At 41.9% G+C, this 21780-nt stretch overlaps 1 protein-coding gene across 12 annotated transcripts in view; it reads right to left on the reverse strand.

The window, feature by feature from the left end:
- Positions 1 to 12355, reverse strand: part of USP28 (ubiquitin specific peptidase 28) — a 71919-nt gene extending 59564 nt beyond the window's left edge. For 4 of the 12 annotated variants that reach the window (XM_061440354.1, XM_061440356.1, XM_061440351.1 and 1 more), the window contains exon 1: positions 12211 to 12351. In XM_061440354.1, the coding sequence (XP_061296338.1) occupies positions 12211 to 12267 (57 nt within the window). In that variant the 5' untranslated portion in view covers positions 12268 to 12351. Of the gene's footprint in view, positions 1 to 12210 lie in introns of all 12 variants that reach the window. The other 8 variants (XM_061440346.1, XM_061440347.1, XM_061440345.1 and 5 more) reach the window with 5 other exon arrangements.
- Positions 12356 to 21780: the final 9425 nt, after the last annotated feature.

Genomic DNA, 21780 nt, shown 5'->3' on the forward strand with positions numbered 1-21780 from the left:
GGGGGGAGTCATCTTGATCAATGCAGAAAAAATACAACACATTTGATGATATAAATAATTGGGAAACTAGGAAAAGAACGGCATTTTCTCAATGTGATGAAGGACCTGTATTTAAAAAAAAAACTCAGTTAACATCATGCACAGTAGTGCAAGACTGAAAGAGTCCCCCTTAAAATCAGTATTAATACAAAGAAGGCCATTTTCACCAATGTTATTCAACATTATACTAGAAGTTCTAGCCAGAACAATTAGGCAAGAAAAATAAACAAAAGACACCTACATTGGAAAGGAAAAAGCAAAACTATCTCTATTTACAGATGACATGATATATAAAACACCAAAAAAATCCACTAGAGCTAATAAATAAATTCAGCAAAGTTGAAGAGCATAGGATCTATAGAAAAATATCAGCTGTGTTTCTATACAGTAACAGTGTACAATCTAAACAGGAAATTAACAATTCCATTCATTATAGTTTCCAAAAGAATAAAACACTTCAGAATAAATTTAACCAAGAAGGTGAAAGATCTGTATACTAAAAACTACATAACACTGAGAAAAAAAGTAAAGGAAACTTTCATAAATGGAAGAACATCCAAGGTAATGGACGGGAAGACCGTATTAAGGTTCTCCAGAAAAACAGAACCAACAGGGCGTGAGTGTGTGTGTGAAGAAATCCTGTGTTCATAGTTTCCAGTATATGTGAGTTAAGAAATTTATTATTACAAATTGGCTCTTGGGATTTTGGAAGCTGAGAAGTTCCAAGATCTACACTGGCTGGAGAACCAGCCAATGGGGTCATTTTAACCTGAGTTGGAAGCCTGAGAACCAAGAAAGCTGATAGAACTTTCAGTCTGAGGGCAAGAGAAGACCTGCACCCAATTAGGTAGGTAATGTTTCCTCTTTACCAGCCTTTACTGTTTAGGCTTTCGGTAGCTGGGATGAGGTCCAAAGACACCAGAGAGAGCAATCAGCTTTATTCACCCTACTGATTCAAATGCTAATCTCATCCAGAAGCACCCTCACAGACATAACCAGAATGTTTGACAAAACGTCTGGACACCTCCTGGTCTAGTCAAGCTGACACATAAAATGAACCATCACAAAGACTTAATATTAATACGTTAATACTACCCAAAGTGATCTACAGATTCAATGCAATGTAAAAAAGATCAATTCCAATGACCATTTTTACAGAAATGCTGACCATATCCATATGAAATCCATATGGAATTTCACAAGACGCTGAATAGCCAAAACAATATTGAACAAAGAGGACTCACTCACACTCTAAGATTTCAAAAGTTACTGTGAAACTAGAGTAATCACGACAGTATAGTATTGGCATAAGGACAAGCAGATGGGCAAATGAATTGGAATTGGGAGTCCAGAAGAGAGTCATAATCTCTGGTCAACTGATTTTTAAGTTTTTTAAAAAATTCTATTATCTATTTATTGATTTAACTTCTGGCTGTGCTGGGTCTTCACTGCTGCACACAGGCCTTCTCTAGCTGCGGCAGGTGGGGGCTACTCCTTGTTGCAGCGTGCAGGTTTCTCTCTGTGGTGGCTTCTCTTGCTGCGGGGCACGGCCTCTAGGCGTGGGGCCTCAGTAGTTGTGGCGCGTGGGCTTAGTTGCCCTGTGATCTATGGGATCTTCCAGGACCACAGATGGGACCTGTGTCCCCTGCACTGGCAGGCAGTTAACAACTGGACAACCAGGTAAGTCCTGGTCAACTGATTTTTGATAAGGATGTCAAGACTATTTGATGGGGGGAAAAAAAGCCTCTTCAAAAAATGGCATTCAGGATGGTATAAGCATAAGATTGACAGTATTTAAGAGCAAAATTTGCAACAAGTACTAAAGTAGCCATAGAGATTTAATGTAAGGTTTACAGAACATCATAATAATGCACTATAGGTATGTGATGTGATAAATATCAGAAGAGCAAACATATTGTAATATATACACTTACCCAAGGAACATGATGTACACTTTATGTTTACACACTCCACAAACAAAAATGGTGGTAGAACAACTAGATATACACTTGAAAAAGAATAAAGTTTGACCCCTACTTCACACAATATTCAAAAACTAACTGAAAATGGATCAACATCTAAAGTAAAAGAGATAAAATTATAAAACTCTAACAAGAAAGTTAGAGGTAAATCTTCAGTATCTTGAATTTGACAATGGATTCTTTTTATATTATCCCCAAAGCACAAGTGACAGAAGAAAAAAATAGGTAAGTGGCATTTCATCAAAATTAAAAACTTTTATGCAACAAAGGACATTATCAAGAAAGTGAAATGACAACCTACAGGATGGGAGTAAATATTTTCAAAACATAAATCTGATAAGGGTCTAGTATTTCAGATTATATTAAAATTCTTACAATTCAAAAACCAAAGACAAATAAACCCAATTCAAAAACGGGAAAAGGACTGAAACAGACATTTCCCCAAAGAAGAGATACAAATGATCAATAAGCCTAAGAAAAGATGCTTAACAACAACTGCCATTAGGAAAATGCAAACCAAAACTAAATGAGATACCACATCATAGGCAAAGATGACTCCTATAAAACAAAGCAAAAATGGAAAATTACAAGTTTGGAGAGGATATGGAGAAACTGGAATCTTTGTGTGCTGCTGGTGGGAATGTAAAACAGTAAAGATGCTGTGGTCAAGTCTGACGGTTCTTCAAAACGTTATATATAGAATTACCCTATGAGCCAGCAATTCTACACTTAGGTATATACCCAAAATAATTGGAAGCAGGTATTCAAATATTTAGGGCTTTACATGTGGCTCAGTGGTAAAGAATCCACCTGCAATGCAGGAGACACAGGTTTGATCCCTGGGTCAGGGAGATGCCCTGGAGGAGAGCATGGCAGCCCACTCCAGTATTCTTGGCTGGAGAATCCCAAGGACAGAGGAGCCTGGTGGCTACAGACCACGGGGTTGCAAAGAGTCAGACATGACTGAAGTGACTTAGCATACACTCAAATATTTGGACATGAATGTTCACAGAAGTACTACTTGCAAAAGCCAAAAGGTGGGAAAAACTCCAATGTCCACCAATGGAAAAATTACATCTTACATCAGGTAAGATGTAACAGATATATCTGTTATTCAGTCACTCAGTCGAGTCCAATTCTTTGCAACCCCATGGACTGCAGCATGCCAGGCTCCCCTGTCCTTCACTATCTCCTGGAATTCACTCAAACTCCTGTCTATTCATGACGGCAATGCCATCCAACCCATCTCATTCTCTGCCGACCCCTTCTCCTCCTGTTTTCAATCTTTCCCAGCATCATAGTCTTTTCCAATGAGTCAGCTATTCACATCAGGTGGACAAAGTATTAGAGCTTCAGCATCAGTCCTTCCAATGAATATTCAGGGTTGATTTCCTTTAGGACTGACTGGTTTGATCTCTATGCTATCCGAGGGACTCTCAAGATCTTCTCCAGCACCACAGTTCAAAAGCATCAATTCTATCCAAGGGACTCTCAAGAGTCTTCTCTGGTACCATGGTGCAGAAGCATCAATCCTTCAGTGCTCAGTCTTTTTTACGGTCCAACTCTCACATCTGTACATGACTACTGAGGTTATTGATATTACTCCCGGCACTCTTGGTTCCAGTTTGTGTTTCATCCAGCCCGGCATTTCGCATGATGTACTCTTCATATAAGTTAAATAAGCAGGGTGACAATACAGAGCTTTGACATACTCCTTTCCCAATGTGGAACCAGTCCATTGTTTCATGTTTGGTTCTAGAGCTGAGTATCAGCCATTATTGAAAGGAATGAAGTACTGATACATGCTATAACTTGGATAAACTTCAATAAACTAAGTGAAAGACACAATACACAAAAGGTCACATATTATACGATTCCATTTACATGAACTATCAGAACAGGTAAAACGCAGAGACAGAAAGCAGATCAGTGTGGCCAGCGGGGAGAGTGGAGGGGAAATGGGGAGGGACTGCTTGGTAGAATTCGGTTTTCTTTTGGGGTGATAAAAATATTTTGGACCCAGACAGAAGTGGTGGTTGTGCAATGTTGTGAATATACTAAATGTATACTTTAAAATATGTAATTTATATTATATGAATTTCACCTCAACTGAATAAAAACTGAGCTTTGCATATGTACATGCATACACACAACAAAAAAGAAAAAAGACACCAGGAAAGTACTAACTTGGGCAGGAATATTGGAAAAAGGAAATATTTTCTTAGGATATCTCAAATTTAACCTACCAACCATTATGTAGCAGCTGCTAGCATCTATTCACACAGATCTTTAATCTGGCTATGAATGTCTGGCATTTTGACCTCTGTTTTTATTAGAAAGCCTTGATGGTGGCAATAGCACCAGGTAGCCCCGACTGCACCACACATTAGCCTCTGGGTAAATTTCAACTTTCTTGAGCATCAATTTCTACAGCTGGAAAATAAAGTATACCATAAGCTTTGACAGCACAGGTGTGACTGTGAAATGAAGTAATGGGTACAGGAATTGTTATTAAAATGAAAAAATGAGTTTTTAAATGTAAAATACTGTGATCTGTCCATCTTAACAAAATTCATCTACAGATTATAGTAAAAATACTGATATCCTAGAAAAATAATTGCCTTTGCCAGGGTTTTAGTTTTATTACTTACTAGTTGGGTCACTTTGCAAATTCTGCTTCACACTAAATTTTATTTCATAGGGTTGCTATATGGGTTCAATGAGAAATATATGTTAAAGTGCTCCATAAATTGTCAAGGTAGTCAAAAAGTTTGGTTCTAGAGAGACATGTACTGCAGCAGGCAAAGTCAGAATGGCATGAAGTCTCACCTATGCCATGCTGCGTGTGCTCAGTTGCTAAGCCATCTGACTCTCTGCCACCCTATGGACTGTAGCCTGTAGTCCCGCGAGGCTCCTCTGTCTGCGGGACTTTTCAGGCAAGAATACTGGAATGGGTAGCCATTACCTTCTTCAGGGGATCTTCCCGACCCAAGGCAGGAACGCTGCTTCTTCTGCCTTCATCTCCTGCATTCGCAGGTTGATTCTTTATCATTTGAGCCACCTGGGAAGCCCCTCAACCGTGCTACTTAGAATTTATTCTTGAGTGAGTCATTTTTTCAAATGCAATACAGAGACAGACTTTGGTTTAAAATTTTCTTATTAGGACCTTGTGAGTTATATTAATATCTGAGGCTGAGTTTTCCCACAGTAATAAGACATAATAATTCATACCTTATAGGGTTTTTATAAAGATTAAAAATGTACCAAAAACTGGCATATGGCAGATGCTCTAAGTATGTATTTACAGGGCTGGTATAGTAACTGTGGGAAAAGGAGTGAGGCAGCAAATGTTTATCTCAAGTAGAAATGCTCAAAAAGCATTTGGAAAAAGAGGAGTTGAAGTCGTCTGCAACTTGGGATCAGACATGCAGATCTGGAAGCAGTTAATAAAAGGACAGTAACAACAAAGAAAGCAAAGGTTCGCCCCTAGCAGAGAAGAAATGTAGAAAAGCCAGAAAAATAAAGGCCTCAGGGCCTTCCTTGGTGGTGCAGTGGCTGGGACTCTGAGCTTCCAATGCAAGCGGCCCAGGTTCCACCCCTGGTCAGAGAACTAGATCCCACATGCTGCACGTCACAACTAAAGATCCTGCGTGCAGCTAAGACCCAGAGCAGCCAAATACATACACACGTGCATACAAACACACACACATGAAGCACGGGGCCCAAAGGTCCCAGGGCAGAGGGCTCAGGAAGTCCAGTAGCAGCAACACTGGGCACACTTACCAGGACACGGAACCAAAGCCTGAGGCCAGGGTTCTGCCACAGACTGTGATCACGAATAAATCAACTCCCTAAACCAGTTACTATATTTGCAAAACCAAGAAAGCTGTAGTAGGGGATTTCCCTGGTAATGCAGTGGATAAAAATCACCTGCCAATGCAGGGGACAGAGGTTTGATCCCTGGCTCAACAAGATCCCACATGCCACTGAGTAGCTAAGCCCGAGTGCCACAACTACTGAAGCCCTGGCACTCTAGGGCAAAGGTGCAGTATGGAATTCCTTGGTGGTCCAATGGTGAGGACTTGGCACTTTCACTGTTAAGGGCACAGATTCAATCCTGGGTTGGGAACTGCTGCTGCTGCTAAGTCGCTTCAGTCGTGTCTGACTGTGTGCGACCCAATAGACGGCACTGGAGTGGGTTGCCATTTCCTTCTCCAATGCATGAAAGTGAAAAGTGAAAGTGAAGTCACTCAGTCGCGTCCGACTCTTCGTGACCCCATGGACTGCAGCCTTCCAGGCTCCTCCATCCACGGGATTTTCCAGGCAAGAGTACTGGAGTGGGGTGCCATTGCCTTCTCCGTGGTTGGGAACTAAGATCCTACAAACTTGTGCAGCACGACTCCATCCCTCCACACGAAAAAGAAAAAGCTGTAGTACATAAATTCAAACATCTTTTCCAGGGCTAGTTTTCATAAAAGTTATAAAATGATGTCATCAGTTCAGAACTGAGGGCTTACTGTGGTACATCTGTGATGAGACCATGGTGAATGATTCAAGAAAACATGCTGGAATTTTTTTGTAAAAAGCAGAACAGTTGGTAATAACCAGTAACAAAATCAAGAGCCAAAATAACTATCAACCAAAAAGTGGCCATGAAAAATCATCACAAATCAAACCATGAAAATGGGACTTGAGAAAGAATTTGAATAAGCAAGGATGTAGAAAGAACTAGAACTAAAAGGTCACTGACCTGACCAGAAGGTGATTAGTCACTGGTCACCTCCAAGAGATCCATTTCACTTGCTACTAAAGCCTACTGCTGGCAAGGCTCTCGTTGGGTGCCCTCGGAGATGCTGATCACATAAAACCACTCACTGCCCTACAATCTAATCTTCTGTTGCCTGGTCAGCCTCTCTGTAGGCCTGTGGGCAATCAGCCCTCATCCTGCTGGAGCCTAAGTGATCCCCAGAGTCACCTGCTAACTGGGCTTTTGCAAAGTTGCTGCTGCACCTCAAGTAAAATCTGGGAACCAACTCACTTCAGCCTGGGGAGGGGGGGCCTCCTACCAACCAAGAGCTAAACCTTGCCTAGGTCTGTATTTTTCAAATTATCTACAAGGAGCTGGAATTACATTGTAACTGGAAAACTGTTTTAGAGAAGAAACAGGTGGACTTACAAGAAAGTAAACAAAATGAAAGACAGTAAACAAAAATAAAGAACAAGGCAGAGACGATTTTGCTATTGTTGCTATTTTGTTTGAGGATTGAGGAGAAGTGTGCATAGCTGAAGGGAAAATGGGAATCCTTTGGAGCAGAAAATTGATCACTTTCACAAAGTTTATCACCCAGGGATCTTGTCAAAAAGCGATTCTGATTCTGCAGGTCTACGGTGGAGGCCCAGACAGTGGTATGTTGATTTGTCCAGCCTACTTATTGCCTTAGTAGAAATATTTCAACTGAGATTTCAAGCTACTAACATGAGGTCATTGAACACAGAGTTGGGAAGAAATGTATACAGTCACCTGGAGAGGCAGTACAAGTACAAGCTGGCTCCAGCACACCCAAATTTCTACATTTCTGACAAACTCTTAGGTGATATGCATGCTACTGGTCCATGGACCATATCCTGAGTCTCAAAGATGCAGAAGGCAGTGAAGGTACCTGGGAATTGGGCTAGGATAAAGAAGATGAAAGAAAACTTAGGCGAATGGGGAGAAACATCATCTAAACCAGGGTTTCTTAAGCCCCACTGACATTTTGGGCCAGACAACTTCTTGTTTTGGGGAAGGGGGGGCTCTCTGTACACTGCAGGATATTTAGCAGCATTCTTGACTTCCACTCACTAGATGACAGGAGTATTCTTCCCTAGGAGTCACAATCAAAAAGGTTTCTAGATACCACTGATTTAGATTCATCTCTAAAAGAGGGAAGAAGGGAAGAGTACATCTTCCACTAAGAGAAAAGATTCTGAAGGGGGGAGGACCCCAAGCATGAGACAGAGAGCTCTTTAGGTATCAGTTAGCTCATTCAAGTAGAAAGGAAGATAATCTATTGAGAAAGACTGCAATGAGAACTGAAAATTTAAAACATCAGGAAGAGAGTTCTACAGACTAACAGGTTCTAACCCAAGACCATGAGTCCATCAACTAAGAAGTAGGATCAGAGATTTCTTGAGCTCTTGGGAGTTAGAAGTCCCTGGGTTCAACCTTGGCTGTACCCTTTACTAGGTAAGTAACCTTGTGCAAATTATTTAACAAGAAATAAGAAAACTTCCTGAAGCTGTCCTAAGTACTGAGATAATATGTTAAGTTGTGAGCACAGTCTGGCATATAGTACATGATCAATCAAGGTTATCTACTACTACTATCAGCATCATTATTCTCCTTGAAAAATATGTTTCATCTGGCTATTGCTTTAAATTTCTTTGATGAAAGAAAACACATGGCAAGATCTTGCCTGGTGAGGTGTTACTTGTCAATGGGTTTTATAAATTTACTAAAAGTACTGTGTGAGTAGCAACTGTTTGTAGCTGGAGGCATGAGAGCTGTGGATGCCAACCAAGCACTCACTCACTGATGTTCCAAAAATTACAAGTAATGAGACAAAATAAAAGAGTGTAAAACCAATAAATCAAAAGAAGGCACTAAATTTTCTCAGAAACAGGTTTTCATAGGGCTTCCGTTAGCAGGACACATGTGTGATGAGCCTTAGTATAGCTGCCAAGGTTGACAGGTTTGTAAGAGCCAATCTGACTTCAAATTACTTGTCCTACTGAGGTAGGAGACAGTGGGTCTCTGGGCTGGACACCTGGTGGTTGTTAAGTGGAGTAAAACTGAGCCTTTGTTCTCAACCAGACACTCGAAGGACAAAGCTAGTGGTAAAAGCTGAGCGCTGCTGAAGCAGAGATAAAGTGCCCGCTCCTGAGGTCAAGGAAGACTTCCCTGTCTGCACATGAGAAGGAATGCTTTTGGGGGTTGAAAAGGGAGGGGACCCCACTCCATAGTAAGTGTGGACATGCACCCACAGGCCTCTACAGTGGGAACTGTCTCAGCAAAAAGTTGCACACGCACCTTGGGCAGGATCCATAGGCCAGTCAGGCATGGACAGAGAAACAAGATAATCGGTCAGAGGTAAACAAAGACCTGGAAGGACAGTCCTACATAAATGATTTACATCAGCTCCTCCTCATCCGGGACGGCCGCACATCTCTCTGGGCGTGTCTCTGAATGCCTGTGCTCCTCTGCAGGTGTGCGTCGCTGCCTGACTTCTGACTTATGGCACCGCTCCTCATTAGAGAGGATGCCCACACGCTGTCCGGTGTGTATCTCCGCCCTGATTCTGAGCTGGATAAACAAGCGCTTTTCCTGTGCGCTCTCCCATATATTGTGCTGTGTCTCTAATAATAAACTTTGTATCTGTTTTTATATGTTTTGCCTCCTTGAAATATTCTTGCTTCAAACAGGGCCAAGAGCCAGCGCCACTTTGACTCTAGCCTCTAGCCCTTGGTGGTCCAGTGGCTAGGACTCTTGGTTTTCATCCAGGTTGCTGCTAAGTCACTTCAGTCGTGTCTGACTCTGTGTGACCCCATAGACGGCAGCCACCAGGCTCCCCCATCCCTGGGATTCTCCAGGCAAGAACACTGGAGTGGGTTGCCATTTCCTTCTCCAATGCAGGAAAGTGAAAAGTGAAAGTGAAGTCACTCAGTCGTGTCCGACTCTTCGAGACCCCATGGACTGCAGCCTACCAGGCTCCTCCATCCATGGGATTTTCCAGGCAAGAGTACTGGAGTGGGGTGCCATTGCCATCCAGGTTACCCAGGTTTAATTCCTAAGCAGAGAACTAAGATCTCTCTTCAGGACTGCTCAATGCTTTCCCTCCGAGAGCACTACAGTAACAGTAAACGCTGCTGCTGGGTTTTCATCTAAGTCAAGAACTGATTTAAATGGTGCATGCTAACTCGCTTCAGTCTCGTCCGACTCTTCGAGATCCCATGGACTGTAGCCCGCCGGGCTCCTCTGTCCATGAGATTCTCCAGGCAAGAATACTGGAGTGGGCTGTCATGCTCTCCTCCAGGGAATTTTCCCAACCCAGGGATCGAACCTGCATCTCTCAATTCTCCTGCATTAGCAGGTGGATTCTTTACCACTAGCGCCACCTGGGAAGCTGCGATTTAAATGGTACCTACCTCTTTTAGACTCAAGTGCAGACTGAGAACAGATTTCAAGAGTACTGCGTTTTCGTCCCACTCAAGTTCTTTGAGGCTATAACAGATTCTGCCTGTAGCATGTACGCTGACCAATAAGGGAAAGGAAGCACTCTAAGTTTTAAATAGCTGCTGAGTGTCAGGGGAGGAGAGCTCCCCTCAATTAGAACAATTCAAGATCCTTTAAGGACAATAAAGAATTGCTTCACAGAATTTAAAATAGAGTTCATTCTAACATGAAACTTAAGATGAAGAAAATACCAAAATTTTTCCTCTGAGATGGGAAAGGTACTTCTCATATAAGACTCCTTCATTCTAGCCTGCTAACTTCAGGCATTTTACATTAGAAAAAACCAAAAGGGCAAACATTATCAAGCATTCCAAGCTTATCATCTGTCTGTATGGGGCGAATCGCTGGGAAGAACAGTAAATGTCACCACTCTGCAGGTTGCCAGGAATCAGGTCCTCCAGCCAGCCACAGCCACTGGAGTTCCAAAGCTTTCCAAAAATAGCTATGACTTATATACAAGTGTTCATAAAACACCTCACACATGAACGTTTAAACCGAGAAGGCTGAGACAGTGGTCATCTCTCAAACTGCGGCAGAGGTAAATGCAGTTGCTGCTGACCAAAAGGCACATGGTCTCAGCCAACAAATTTAAATATGACTTGCTCTCCCTTAAAATAACATGACGATCTCAAAACTAAGATTTTCCCACCTGCTTTTAAGTCACTGTCCTTTAAACAAACAGAACTGATTTGTGAAACGAGAGAAAATCCTGACTCACATTCCAAGGGTCATTTGTAAACGCCTAACAATATTTCTATTAGAAATCAGCACATGAAACACCATTTGCCTACTTTCATTTTAGAGCCCAGGACCTGGAGGTATCTTTTACTACAGGAATTTAAAAAGGAAGTGCGGTCACTTTATACTCCATTGGTCTCTTGAGTGTCCGAAGAGGGGGGGAAAAAGGAGGCGTAAAAGGTTTCTCACATGGAGGTATCTGACAGCTCTGTACTGTAAATAGATAGTTTATGAAATTCCTCACTTCCAAACTCGCATTTAAATACTTCCCATTCTGTCTTGAAAAAGTGCACCACTTGACGGGTGACAGGGTAGTGTTAAGTTAGAACATTCCAAAGTAACATTAGAAGACATTCTCAAATTGCCCACTTCCCAAGGTTTTTTTTTTTTTTTCCCCACAGACATTAGCCTTTTTTCTCTCAAACCAGTGTTCTTTTCCTCTCACCTTCTTAGCCCAGAAACCCCTGTATTGATTTCAATCTTCTTAGATACTAGGACTAGGAAAGCATTATCAGCATACCTTCTATTCATCACGGTGTTCCTCCCCCTTCCTTAAAAATCTACAGTGATGAATGCAGTAACTGGGGAGGCTGCTTTCTGCTTAAAAATATGGGGGGTGGGGAGGGAAATGTAGAAGGTAGGAAGTGGTAACAAGGACCCTTGGTCTTTCACACGGTGTACATAAAATCCTCGCTTTAACTTAGATAACTTCGGTCTGCTTTAGACTCTTAAAACAGCACTGCCCTAAAACGGATTCGGAAAAAAAAAAAAAAAAATCCAGCAAAGCCGCCCCTTTCCGAAGTTTCGCGGGGGCCAGGAGCGCTCTCTTTAGAGATCCCTGATGCAGACAGCAGCCCACGTCCAGCCCTTTATTTTTGATATCCCAAATTAGCTAATCTCCCTCGAACTTCAGCCCGTCTCTGGACCCCAAGAAGAGTCCTCAATCTCTGCGAGCGAGCCTTGCAGAGACTTCAGCTTCCTCCCGGAGCCCCGGTGCTCACCCCGGCCGGAGCACTGCCCTCGCCCCCGCCGGGCCCGGGCGCCCTCCGCAGCCCCGCGCCCCATCTCCGCAGGCCCGCCCGCCTGCGCCCCGCGCGGCTCCCGCCTGGGCCCCGCACCCCTACCCCGTGGGACCCGGAGCCCGCCCCCCCGGTTCGCGCTCGCCGCCGCGAGGCCCACCGAGCCGTGGCGGTCGGTCGCTCCGGCCGCGTCGTCCTGCTGCAGCTCCGCAGTCATGGCCGAGACGCCCCTCCGTGGGTCACCCTCCTCCCGCCGCCGCCGCCGCCGCCGGCCCAGCCTCGCCGGAGGAGGAGGAGGAGGTGAAGGAGGAGGCCCCGCCTCCGCCCTCCACCCGACTCGAGCCCCGCCTCCGCCCCGCCGCGCGCCGGAGGCTCAGCCCACACGCTCTGCCCCGGGCCTGCGCGCGCACGCGAGGCGCGCGGCCGCGGGCCGAGCTGCTCTGCGTGCTCCCGCGTACGCCAGGCTCTGACCCCGCGCAGGCCACGTGACCCCGGCCCCGCCCCTGCCTAACGGTCAGCTTGTACGTCCGTCGGGCGGTCTGCGGCCCGGAAGTGGTGGTGCCGATCCGGGACCCTCCTTTCCCAAGTCTCTTTCTCCGGTGTCGGCCCTCAAAACCTCCTCATTTTTCGGACTCACCGCCGGCTCAAGACTCCTCACAGACGAGTTAAAGCTACTCCCTGTTTTGGGAACCTGTCTTAGGGAACGGGTAATAGAGGATGCCCTACCTCACTGGAGTCGTTTCCAAGTCCAGTGACGCGAAAAAATGCTTCGTCCTTAAGAAAAGGGAAGACTGAGACTCGACGGAGTGGGCAGACGTCCAAATAACTAACTGAACGGACCAGAACTTGTGTTCACTGATGATTGGGGAGGTACCCTGACACCGACCTGGGCCTGGGGAGCAAGAATCGCCACATTGTCCCATTTTAGATTTTCTGACGTTCAAACTAAAATTTCATAGTATTTTGTTAAGCTTGAGCCGGATACATATGATGGCATATAAAGAGCTAAGGTGCCCTCAATTTATTTTCAACAATTTGGTGGAAATGGTAACTGCTAAACCCCACTTCACATTCAAATGTACCACTTGGCTGTTCCAAATCTGTGTGGAGGCTGGGTAGGGAAGGATCTTTTAGGGCGTACAACTGATATCGTTGCCCTGGTCAAAGCCCTTGGGCAGCACCTTCAGTGTGAATTTTATGTGGAAGGTGGCCTTTCCTGTGCTCCTGGCATTGTTGTCCATGTGATTGTGATGTTTCACCTGTAGGCCTTCCTAGTCTGCATGTGAGCAGTTTGAGGCAAAAGGAAACAGGTACAGAGCAGGTGCGTCTCCCATGGGAGACCCGATTATTCTCAGGAGCCTGGGCCATGACTGTTGCTACTTCCTTCACCTGGAGCCCTTGCCTGGCAGGTCGGGTGTGTATTTATGTCTGATGGTTGTAGGACTTTTTATGCTTGTGGCTTTGTCTTTTTTTTTTTTTCCTCATGTGTAATCCTGTGTTCCTGGCCTCAACTTGGAGAGGAGGGAGTCATTGCAAAACAAACTGATTTCTCAGTCCAGTTGATTTGCAGCGTTGTGTACTTATACATTGCTCCTAGAGCAGCTCCTATGTGCCTTTGCAATTTTTAGGAAATTGCTTATTTAATGTGTTTAAATGAGCTGGAAACTCATAAATCTTGTTAATGAAATATTTCCTTAAAAGACCACCAGAGATCTGTACTCCTATATCTGAAAGATGTATGTACAACCGTTTGGTAAATAGAGGTCTCTTGAGTTTTGAGTAAACGTCTTTCTGCTATATGGTTCTAAACAGTGCTCCGAATGTAATAAATCTGATAGAATCTGAGAGCTGTATATGTGGTAAATCCTCTTAGCCCCCTTGGGTTTAACTACCGCCTGATCCCAGACATGGTGATCAGCTAGAGACATCCTGTCCAACCAGAGTATTTAATGACCACTGTATATCATTGCTTTGCCATGAGTTGTCAATCTTTATGGTGATCATATATCAAAAGTAGGTATCTTGGAAAGTGCTGTCACTACAGAAAACCCCTTCTCATTTTCCCTTAAACCCATACTTGAAGCTCCAGATTAATTGCATTATTAGTTGATAATCCTCAAGAATATTCAGAAAAAAAAAGAAATAATAACAAGCAATAGCAAATACTTGTTTAAAAAGGGCATCATTTCCAGAGTATTTTCCCAAAGGAAAAAATTGAAAAAAAATGTTCCTTTCCTGGAAAAGTTTTTGTCCCAATGCTGAATTATTTTCTGAATCAGTGGATTTATACTTCTGCTTCTGATTTACCTCAATTCCAAGGGTATAGTTTCTTTTAATAAAATGATCCCACTTCGGTGTTACTGAATACTAGTTTGGAGCTTGTGTGGGCTAAATGAGAATGAAGGGGAAATGTTAGAATAAGAAAAGCGGAAAGGAAACAAAGATGTTTACATATATTTCGTCTCTGCTTCACCCTGTGAATAGTTTTGCCACTGGCTTCAGAGCAACTGGATTTGAAAGCTGCTGGCTGAGGCTGATTGACAGGTGTGAATGTTTTTTGAGCTATGAATTCCTTTCCTGGAATGATCTGGTCGGGAATGTCCTTAAGAGCCAGCTTCTCAGCAGTTAGGAAATGGTCTTTCTTACTATGGAGGAAAGAATATGGATATTTCTGTTACAACCCCTAGATAAAAGAGTTGGATGATGTATAAGGTTAAATATAGATGTTAAAAAATATTTGAGGAAAGGCTTTCGTTTTGCCAGTCAATAAATGGGTTTCCAACCTTTGTGAAATGTATACTGTAGGCAGTGTAGTTTGTGGAGAAGTGAAACAACTTTCAGTGAAATTAATGAGTTCATTTTATAATAATTTGAGAAGTATTTGGTCTTGGTTCAAAATAACATCAAATTTCCTTCTTTTTGTATCTCTAGAAAAGACAGAGAAACACTTTTTTAAAAAGCTTCTAGAATCTATTTTCATGAAATTTATGAAAACCTTAAACTCTTGGGATTCAGTTTTTCTTTTATAAGAAAGTAAAAACAACTTTAGCCTCCAGATAAAAACATAAAAATAGACAACTAGAAATAAGCCCATTTTTGCAAACTTCAGTTTTGACAGCATTGTAACCCAGTGGGGATAAGATGGATTTTAAATAAATAGTCCTCATTTCTTCATATAAAAGTTAGTTTTGGACTCTTAGGTTATAAACAAACGTAATCAAAGCTTAAATATAAAAAAGCAAAATTTAAAACTTATGAAACATTTCATTGGAAAATCTCTACTCTTAAGGCATGGGGAACTTTCTTAAATCAGAGACAAAAGCATAGCCCATAAAAGAAAAGATTGATAGCTTAAATATATTAAAATTAAGAATTTCTTATCATCAAAAAGTACCACAGGAAAAATGAAGATACCAACAAACTGGGAAAAATATTTACAACACATATAATTGATAACATATTGGTCCCTAGGACAAATCTCTAGTTTCATTTGACATGATTAACATATTGGGCCTGGTAATTCTTTACTGTGGAGACTGTGCTTTATAGGATGTTTTAGCATCATCTCTGATCTCAACCTGTTACATGCTTCCCCTGCCAAGTTGTGTGACCATTAAAAATGTCTCCAGACATTGCCAAATGTTTCCTAAGGGGCAATTTCTCCTCCATTTGAGAATCACATATTTAAACTACATGAAAAATGATATGTCAGACAAAGACAAATATTCTACATAATGTGGAATCTAAAATACAAATGAATGAATATGACAAAACAAACAGATTCAGATATAGAGAACAAATCTAGTGTTGCCAGTGGAGAGAGGGAAGAAAAGAGGGGCAAGATAGGGGTAGGGGATTAAGAGAGAACACTATGTATAAAATAAATAAGCAACAAGGATATATTATACAACAGGGAAATATAGCCATTATTTTGTAATGACTTTTTTATAGTTTTTTAATTATATTTTTAATTGGAGGATAATTACAGTATTGTGTTTCTGCCATACATCAACACGAATAAGTCATAGGTATACAGATGTCTCCTCCCTCTTGAATCTCCTTTCCACCTCTCATCCCATCCCACCCCTCTAGGTTGTCACAGAACACCAGGTGTGAGATCCCTGCATCATATGCAAGTTCCCGTGGCTGTTTCACATGTGGTAATGTATTTGTTTCACTGTCACTCTGTCAATTCGTCCTTCCCTCTCGCGCCCCCACAGTGTCCACACGTCTTCTCTGTGTCTGCATCTCCATTGCTGCCCTGCAAATAGGTTCATCAGTACCATCTTTCTAGATTCCATATGTATGTCTTTATAGACATTTGTTTCTCTGAATTAATTCACATTGTATAGTAAGTTCATCTGCCTTATTAGAACTGACTCAAACGTGTTCCTTTTTATGGCTGAGTAATATTCCATTGTATATAAGCATCACAACTTCTTTATTCATTCATCTGTTGATGGACATCTGGATTGCTTCCATGTCCTAGCTATTGTAAATAGTGCTGCAGTGAACATTGGGGTACATATGTCTTTTTCATTTATGGTTTCCTCAGGGTATATGCCTAGTAGTGGGATTGTTGGATCATATGGTAGTTTTCTTGCTGGTTTCTTAAGGAGTCTCCATAGTGTTCTCTATAGTGGCTGTGTCAATTTACATTCCCACCAACAGTGCAAGAGGGTTGCCTTTATTCCACACCCTCTCCAACATTTATTGTTTGTAGATTTTTTGATGATGACCATTTTGACCAGTGCGAGGTGACACCACTGAAGTTTAGATTTGCATTTCTCTAATAATGAGTGATATTGAGGATCTTTTCATGTATTTGTTAGCCATTTGTATGTCTTTGGAAAAATGTCTGTTCAGGTCTTCTGCCCACCTTTTGATTGGATGAGCTGCTTGTATATTTTGGAGATTAATCCTTTGTTGTAATAACTTTAAATAGAGTGAAGTCTATTAAAATATTGAATTACTATGCTGTAAACCTGAAACTAATATAATATTGTAAATCAACTATATTTTAATTAAAGATAAGTAAATTAAGTGAAAAACTCTTACAAATTAAAAGACAATGCAATAGAAAAAAAAAATGCTAAAGGCCTAAGCAAAGCATTTCACAGAAAAGGAAATACAAGCATACAAAAAGGAGCTGAGGACTTCCCTGGTGGGTGCTTCTACTGCAGGGGGTACAAATTCTATCTCTGGTTGAGTAAGTAAGATTCTGCATGCCATGCAGGGCGTGACAAAAAATAAATTTTTAAAGGTGCTAAACTCACTGGTAATCAGGAGCACATGAATTAAAGTGCATCATTTCATCCATTCAACTGAAAAACTACTTTAAGTCCACATTAACAAGTGTTGGTGAGAATGCAGAGCAATGAAAGAACACGTTACACTGTTTAGTAGTGTAAATAGCACAACCACTTTGGAAAACACTTTGACATTAGCTACTAAAATTGGACTTCCCTAGTGGCTCAGTGGTAAAGAATCCATCTGCTGATGCAGGAGTCACAGGTTTGATTTCTGGGTCAGAAAGATCTCTTGGGGAAGAAAACGTCATCCCACTCCAGTATTCTTGCCTGGGAAATCCCATGGACAGAGGAGCCTGGCAGGCTACAGTCTGTGGGGTGGCAGAGAGTTGGACACAACTTGGCAATTAAATAACAACTAAACTTTGAAGTCATGCATGGCTCATGGCCAACCATTCCTCCCGTAAGTAAGTATCCTAGAAAGATTCTTGAACATTTTTACCAAAATATATGTACAAAAATGTTCATAACACTTTGAACAGCAGGCAAAACAGGAAACAACCTAAATAAATCAACAGTATATAAGTATATAAATTGCTCAAATCTTGTATAGACATTCAGTGGAACATCATACAACATCAAAAAGGAATGAATGATAGCCATGCAATAACATGAATGAAGCTCAGGATCATGGTCTTGTGGGATGAAAAGCAAAGCACAGACGATGACATACAGTATAACTCCATTTATACAAATTTTTTAAATGTTAATATTTTGTCTATGGAGACAAACATGATTAAACTACAAATAAAAGCAAGAACACTATAAACCCAAAATTCAGAATAGAAGCTGTGACAGAAGTGATGGGATGGAGAAGAATCATATAAGGACCTTCAAAGATACTGATAATGTTCTATTTTCATAAGTCAGGTGGTAGATACATGAGTATTCATTAAATCATTTTATATGTGTTCTATAACAACGAAAGATCAGAACTACACTCATCAAAAAATAAAGCTTAAAAGCAAACCATCCTCATTCTCTAATAGCATTTCTGTGGTCCTCACAAAACTGACAAAAATCTCAAATTTACAGAAAATAAAACTATTATGTGATTGATAAGGCAGTCTTGCCTAATAAGTAGAAATTGTAAGTTGACTATCTTCAAGATAAACAAAAATTACCATTCCATTTTATGTAGGATGTGCCAAAAATCCAGATTATAGATTTTAGCAAGTCTACATTGTAAAATATTTTCCCTTTTAGCTCCTAGCTCTTTGCAAAAGACGTCTGTGGGTTGACCGAAAAACAAAACACACAGGTGCAGTTGAGAATTGTGTTTAATTCTGTAGCTTTAATGAGGGGTATAGCCTAGGATACAGCCATGTTCTGAGGAATTGTTCCAAGGACGTAAGGGAAAAGGATATATAGGAATTTTTGCAAAAAGGAAAAAGTACTCAAGCATTGAAAGATTACTGCTAATCACAAAAAAAGACATCTCAAGATGATTTTAGTATTTTTCTATGTAGGAAAGATGTAAGAGTCTGGGCTTAACTGAAATTATTCCTTTGATATACATCTTATCAACAACCTCAGATATGCAGATGATACTGGTCTAATGGCAGAAAGTGAAGTACTAAATTGCCCCTTGATGAGGGTGAAAGAGGAGAGTGAAAAAGCTGGCTTGAAAGTCAACATTCAAAAAACTAAGATCATGGCACCCAGTCCCATCACTTCATGGCAAATAGAAGAGGAAAAAGTGGAAGCAGTGACATTTTATTTTCTTGGGCTCCAGAATCATTGTGGATCATGACTACAGCCATGAAATTAAGACATTTGCTCCTTGGAAGGAAAGCTATGACAAGCCTAGACTATATTATAAAAGCAGAGACATCACTTTGCTGACAAATGTCCATATAGTCAAAGCTATGATTTTTCCAGTAGTCATGTACAGATGTGAGAGTTGGACCATGACGACTGAGCACCAAAAAACATGCTTTCCAATTGTGGTGCTGTAGAAGACTCTTTTAGAGTCCCTTGGACTGTAAGGAGATTGAACCAGTCAATCCTAAAGGAAATCAACCCTGAATATTCTTTGGAAGGACTGGTGCTAGAGCTGAAGCACCAATACTTTGGCCACCTGATGCAAAGAGCCGACTCATTAGAAAGACCCCAGGAAATGATGCTAGGAAAGATTGAAGGCAGAAAGAGAAGGGGGCGGCAGAGATTGAGATAGATAGTATCACCGACTCACTCAGTGGACATGAATTTGAGCAAACTCTGGAAATGGTGGAGGAGTGAAGAGCCTGGTGTGCTACAGTCCATGGGGTCACAGGTCAAACACCATTTAGTGACTGAACAACAACATGTGTGCTATCAAGGGTCAGAATCTTTTCTCTGCCTAAAATTCCCCTCAGGGCACAACAGGTGGCTTTATGGCTGCTACATACTTTGTTTACTGAAATGGCAGGCGGGACCTACTTTGTCCACATGTGTCATAGTTGGGACCTTGCTTCAAAAACAAAAACATGACTTGGGATAAAAACCAGAAAGCTACCACCCAGGAAAAGCAAATAGAAACTTCTATAATGCAGCGAGTACTGTGACATAAATTTGGGCCCCAGGTGACTTAATTTTTTTTCACTCAGGATCACTATTAAAGTAAAAAATATTCCTCCTCAAAATATCAGAATGGAAAGAATGGATGAGGCAGAAGTGACATATAAATTTTGCTTTTTTTTTAATGATCAGATACTTGACTCTTGAAGTGGGGGGCGTTTTTAGAGGAAGTGATAGCTAACTTTACTGAGCACTATGGACTAGGTGATGTTCTGAGTGCTTTGCGTGTGTTACTCATTTCATCCTCCCAAGTAAGTTCGATTGTTTTTTTTTAATACCTGCTTCACAAGTGAGTATAAACCACCACAGAAAGGTTTATTTGCCCAAGGACTCGACTAATAAAGGTAGAGACAGGATTCTAAGCTAAGCAATCTCTTTCTCTCTCTATAGCCTGAGGTGAGATATAAAGATTCTGGTTTAGAGAAACCCTAGCTGCGAAAGATGAACAATTAAGAGAACAAAAAGCCTTCAAAGACTTCTCTGAGGAGGTGCTATTTGAGTTGAGAAAGACAATGGGGATTTTGGCACGCAGAAGACCATTTACTGTTGGGGTGACCACAGGTCCCGGATTGCTGGTGCAATTCTAATTTAACCCTATTTTCCAAGCATGATTGTTAGTAGCTCCACCTTTCTCAAATGTATAGGTTTGGGTGATAAATTATATATTATATCTATTTATGGAGCATTTTAACCTGAATTTAAGCAGTGATCCTAGGGAATCTTAACCATAGTATTTCCCGAAGTATTTCTGAGCGAGTATCATTCACAGCTAGAAGGAATAGAGGGTAGCCTGCTGCTGCTGCTAAGTCACTTCAGTCGTGTCCGACTGTGCGACCCCATAGATGGCAGCTCACTGGGCTCCCCCATCCCTGGGATTCTCCAGGCAAGAACTCTGGAGTAGGTTGCCATTTCCTTCTCCAATGCATGAAAGTGAAAAGTGAAAGTGAAGTCGCTCAGTTATGTCCGACTCTTTGCGACCCCATGGACTGCAGCCCACCAGGCTCCTCTGTCCATGGGATTTTCCAGGCAAGAGTACTGGGGTGGGGTGCCATCGCTTTCTCCGGAGGGTAGCCTAGAGTGAGTGAATTCCCTGCCTGGAGTCCCATGCCCTTAAGGGGCTGTAACTCTTTCACTTTTGTAAGCTAACCTTTATTGGCAAGGGCTAGATGGCCTCAAGGCCAGCCCTGAAGAGATGGAGACATTGTGGAGTTGGGGAGAGGGTGGATAAATAAATGGTCTCTGCCTCAGGGGTAAAAGCTAAGGGCAGAAATTAAATGGGGCTTTCAGCCCCAGGGGTTCACTGGTGGCTCAGACAGTAAGGAATCTGCCTGCAATGCAGAACACCTGGGTTTGATCCCTGCGTCAGGAAAACCCCCTGGAGGAGGGCATGACAACCTGTTCCAGTATTCTTGCCTGGAGAATCCCATGGACTGAGGAGCTTGGAGGGCTACAGTTCATAGGGTCACAAAGAGTCGGACACAAGTGAGCAACTAACACTTTTTAGCTCCCATTGGAGAGGAAAGTTTAGAATTTCAGACCTGAGGAGGCAAAGGTGAGAACACTGGAAGCTCTGAAACAATTATTTGTTGTACTTATTGTCTCTAACACTTCTCCAGAGTAATCTCCAGCAAGCAGCTTAAAACTAAAGGAACAGGGTGCTGAATAGACTGGAACCCAGCTGTTTTTGTGAGAAACTGCAGCACTATAGAATGGGTGTCAGTGGCTTCAGGGAGTTCACATATTGTCTTCCTGAGGCCACCAGATTAGAGAGATGGTCTCTGCAAATCAAGGAGCTCTTGTACCAAGGAGTAAAAAGCTTTGGGAAAGTATTTCCGTTTAAGATTGTTAGTCATGTTGGGACT

This window comes from Bos javanicus, chromosome 15, assembly GCF_032452875.1.
Source record: "Bos javanicus breed banteng chromosome 15, ARS-OSU_banteng_1.0, whole genome shotgun sequence".
Taxonomy (NCBI): Eukaryota; Metazoa; Chordata; class Mammalia; order Artiodactyla; family Bovidae; genus Bos; species Bos javanicus.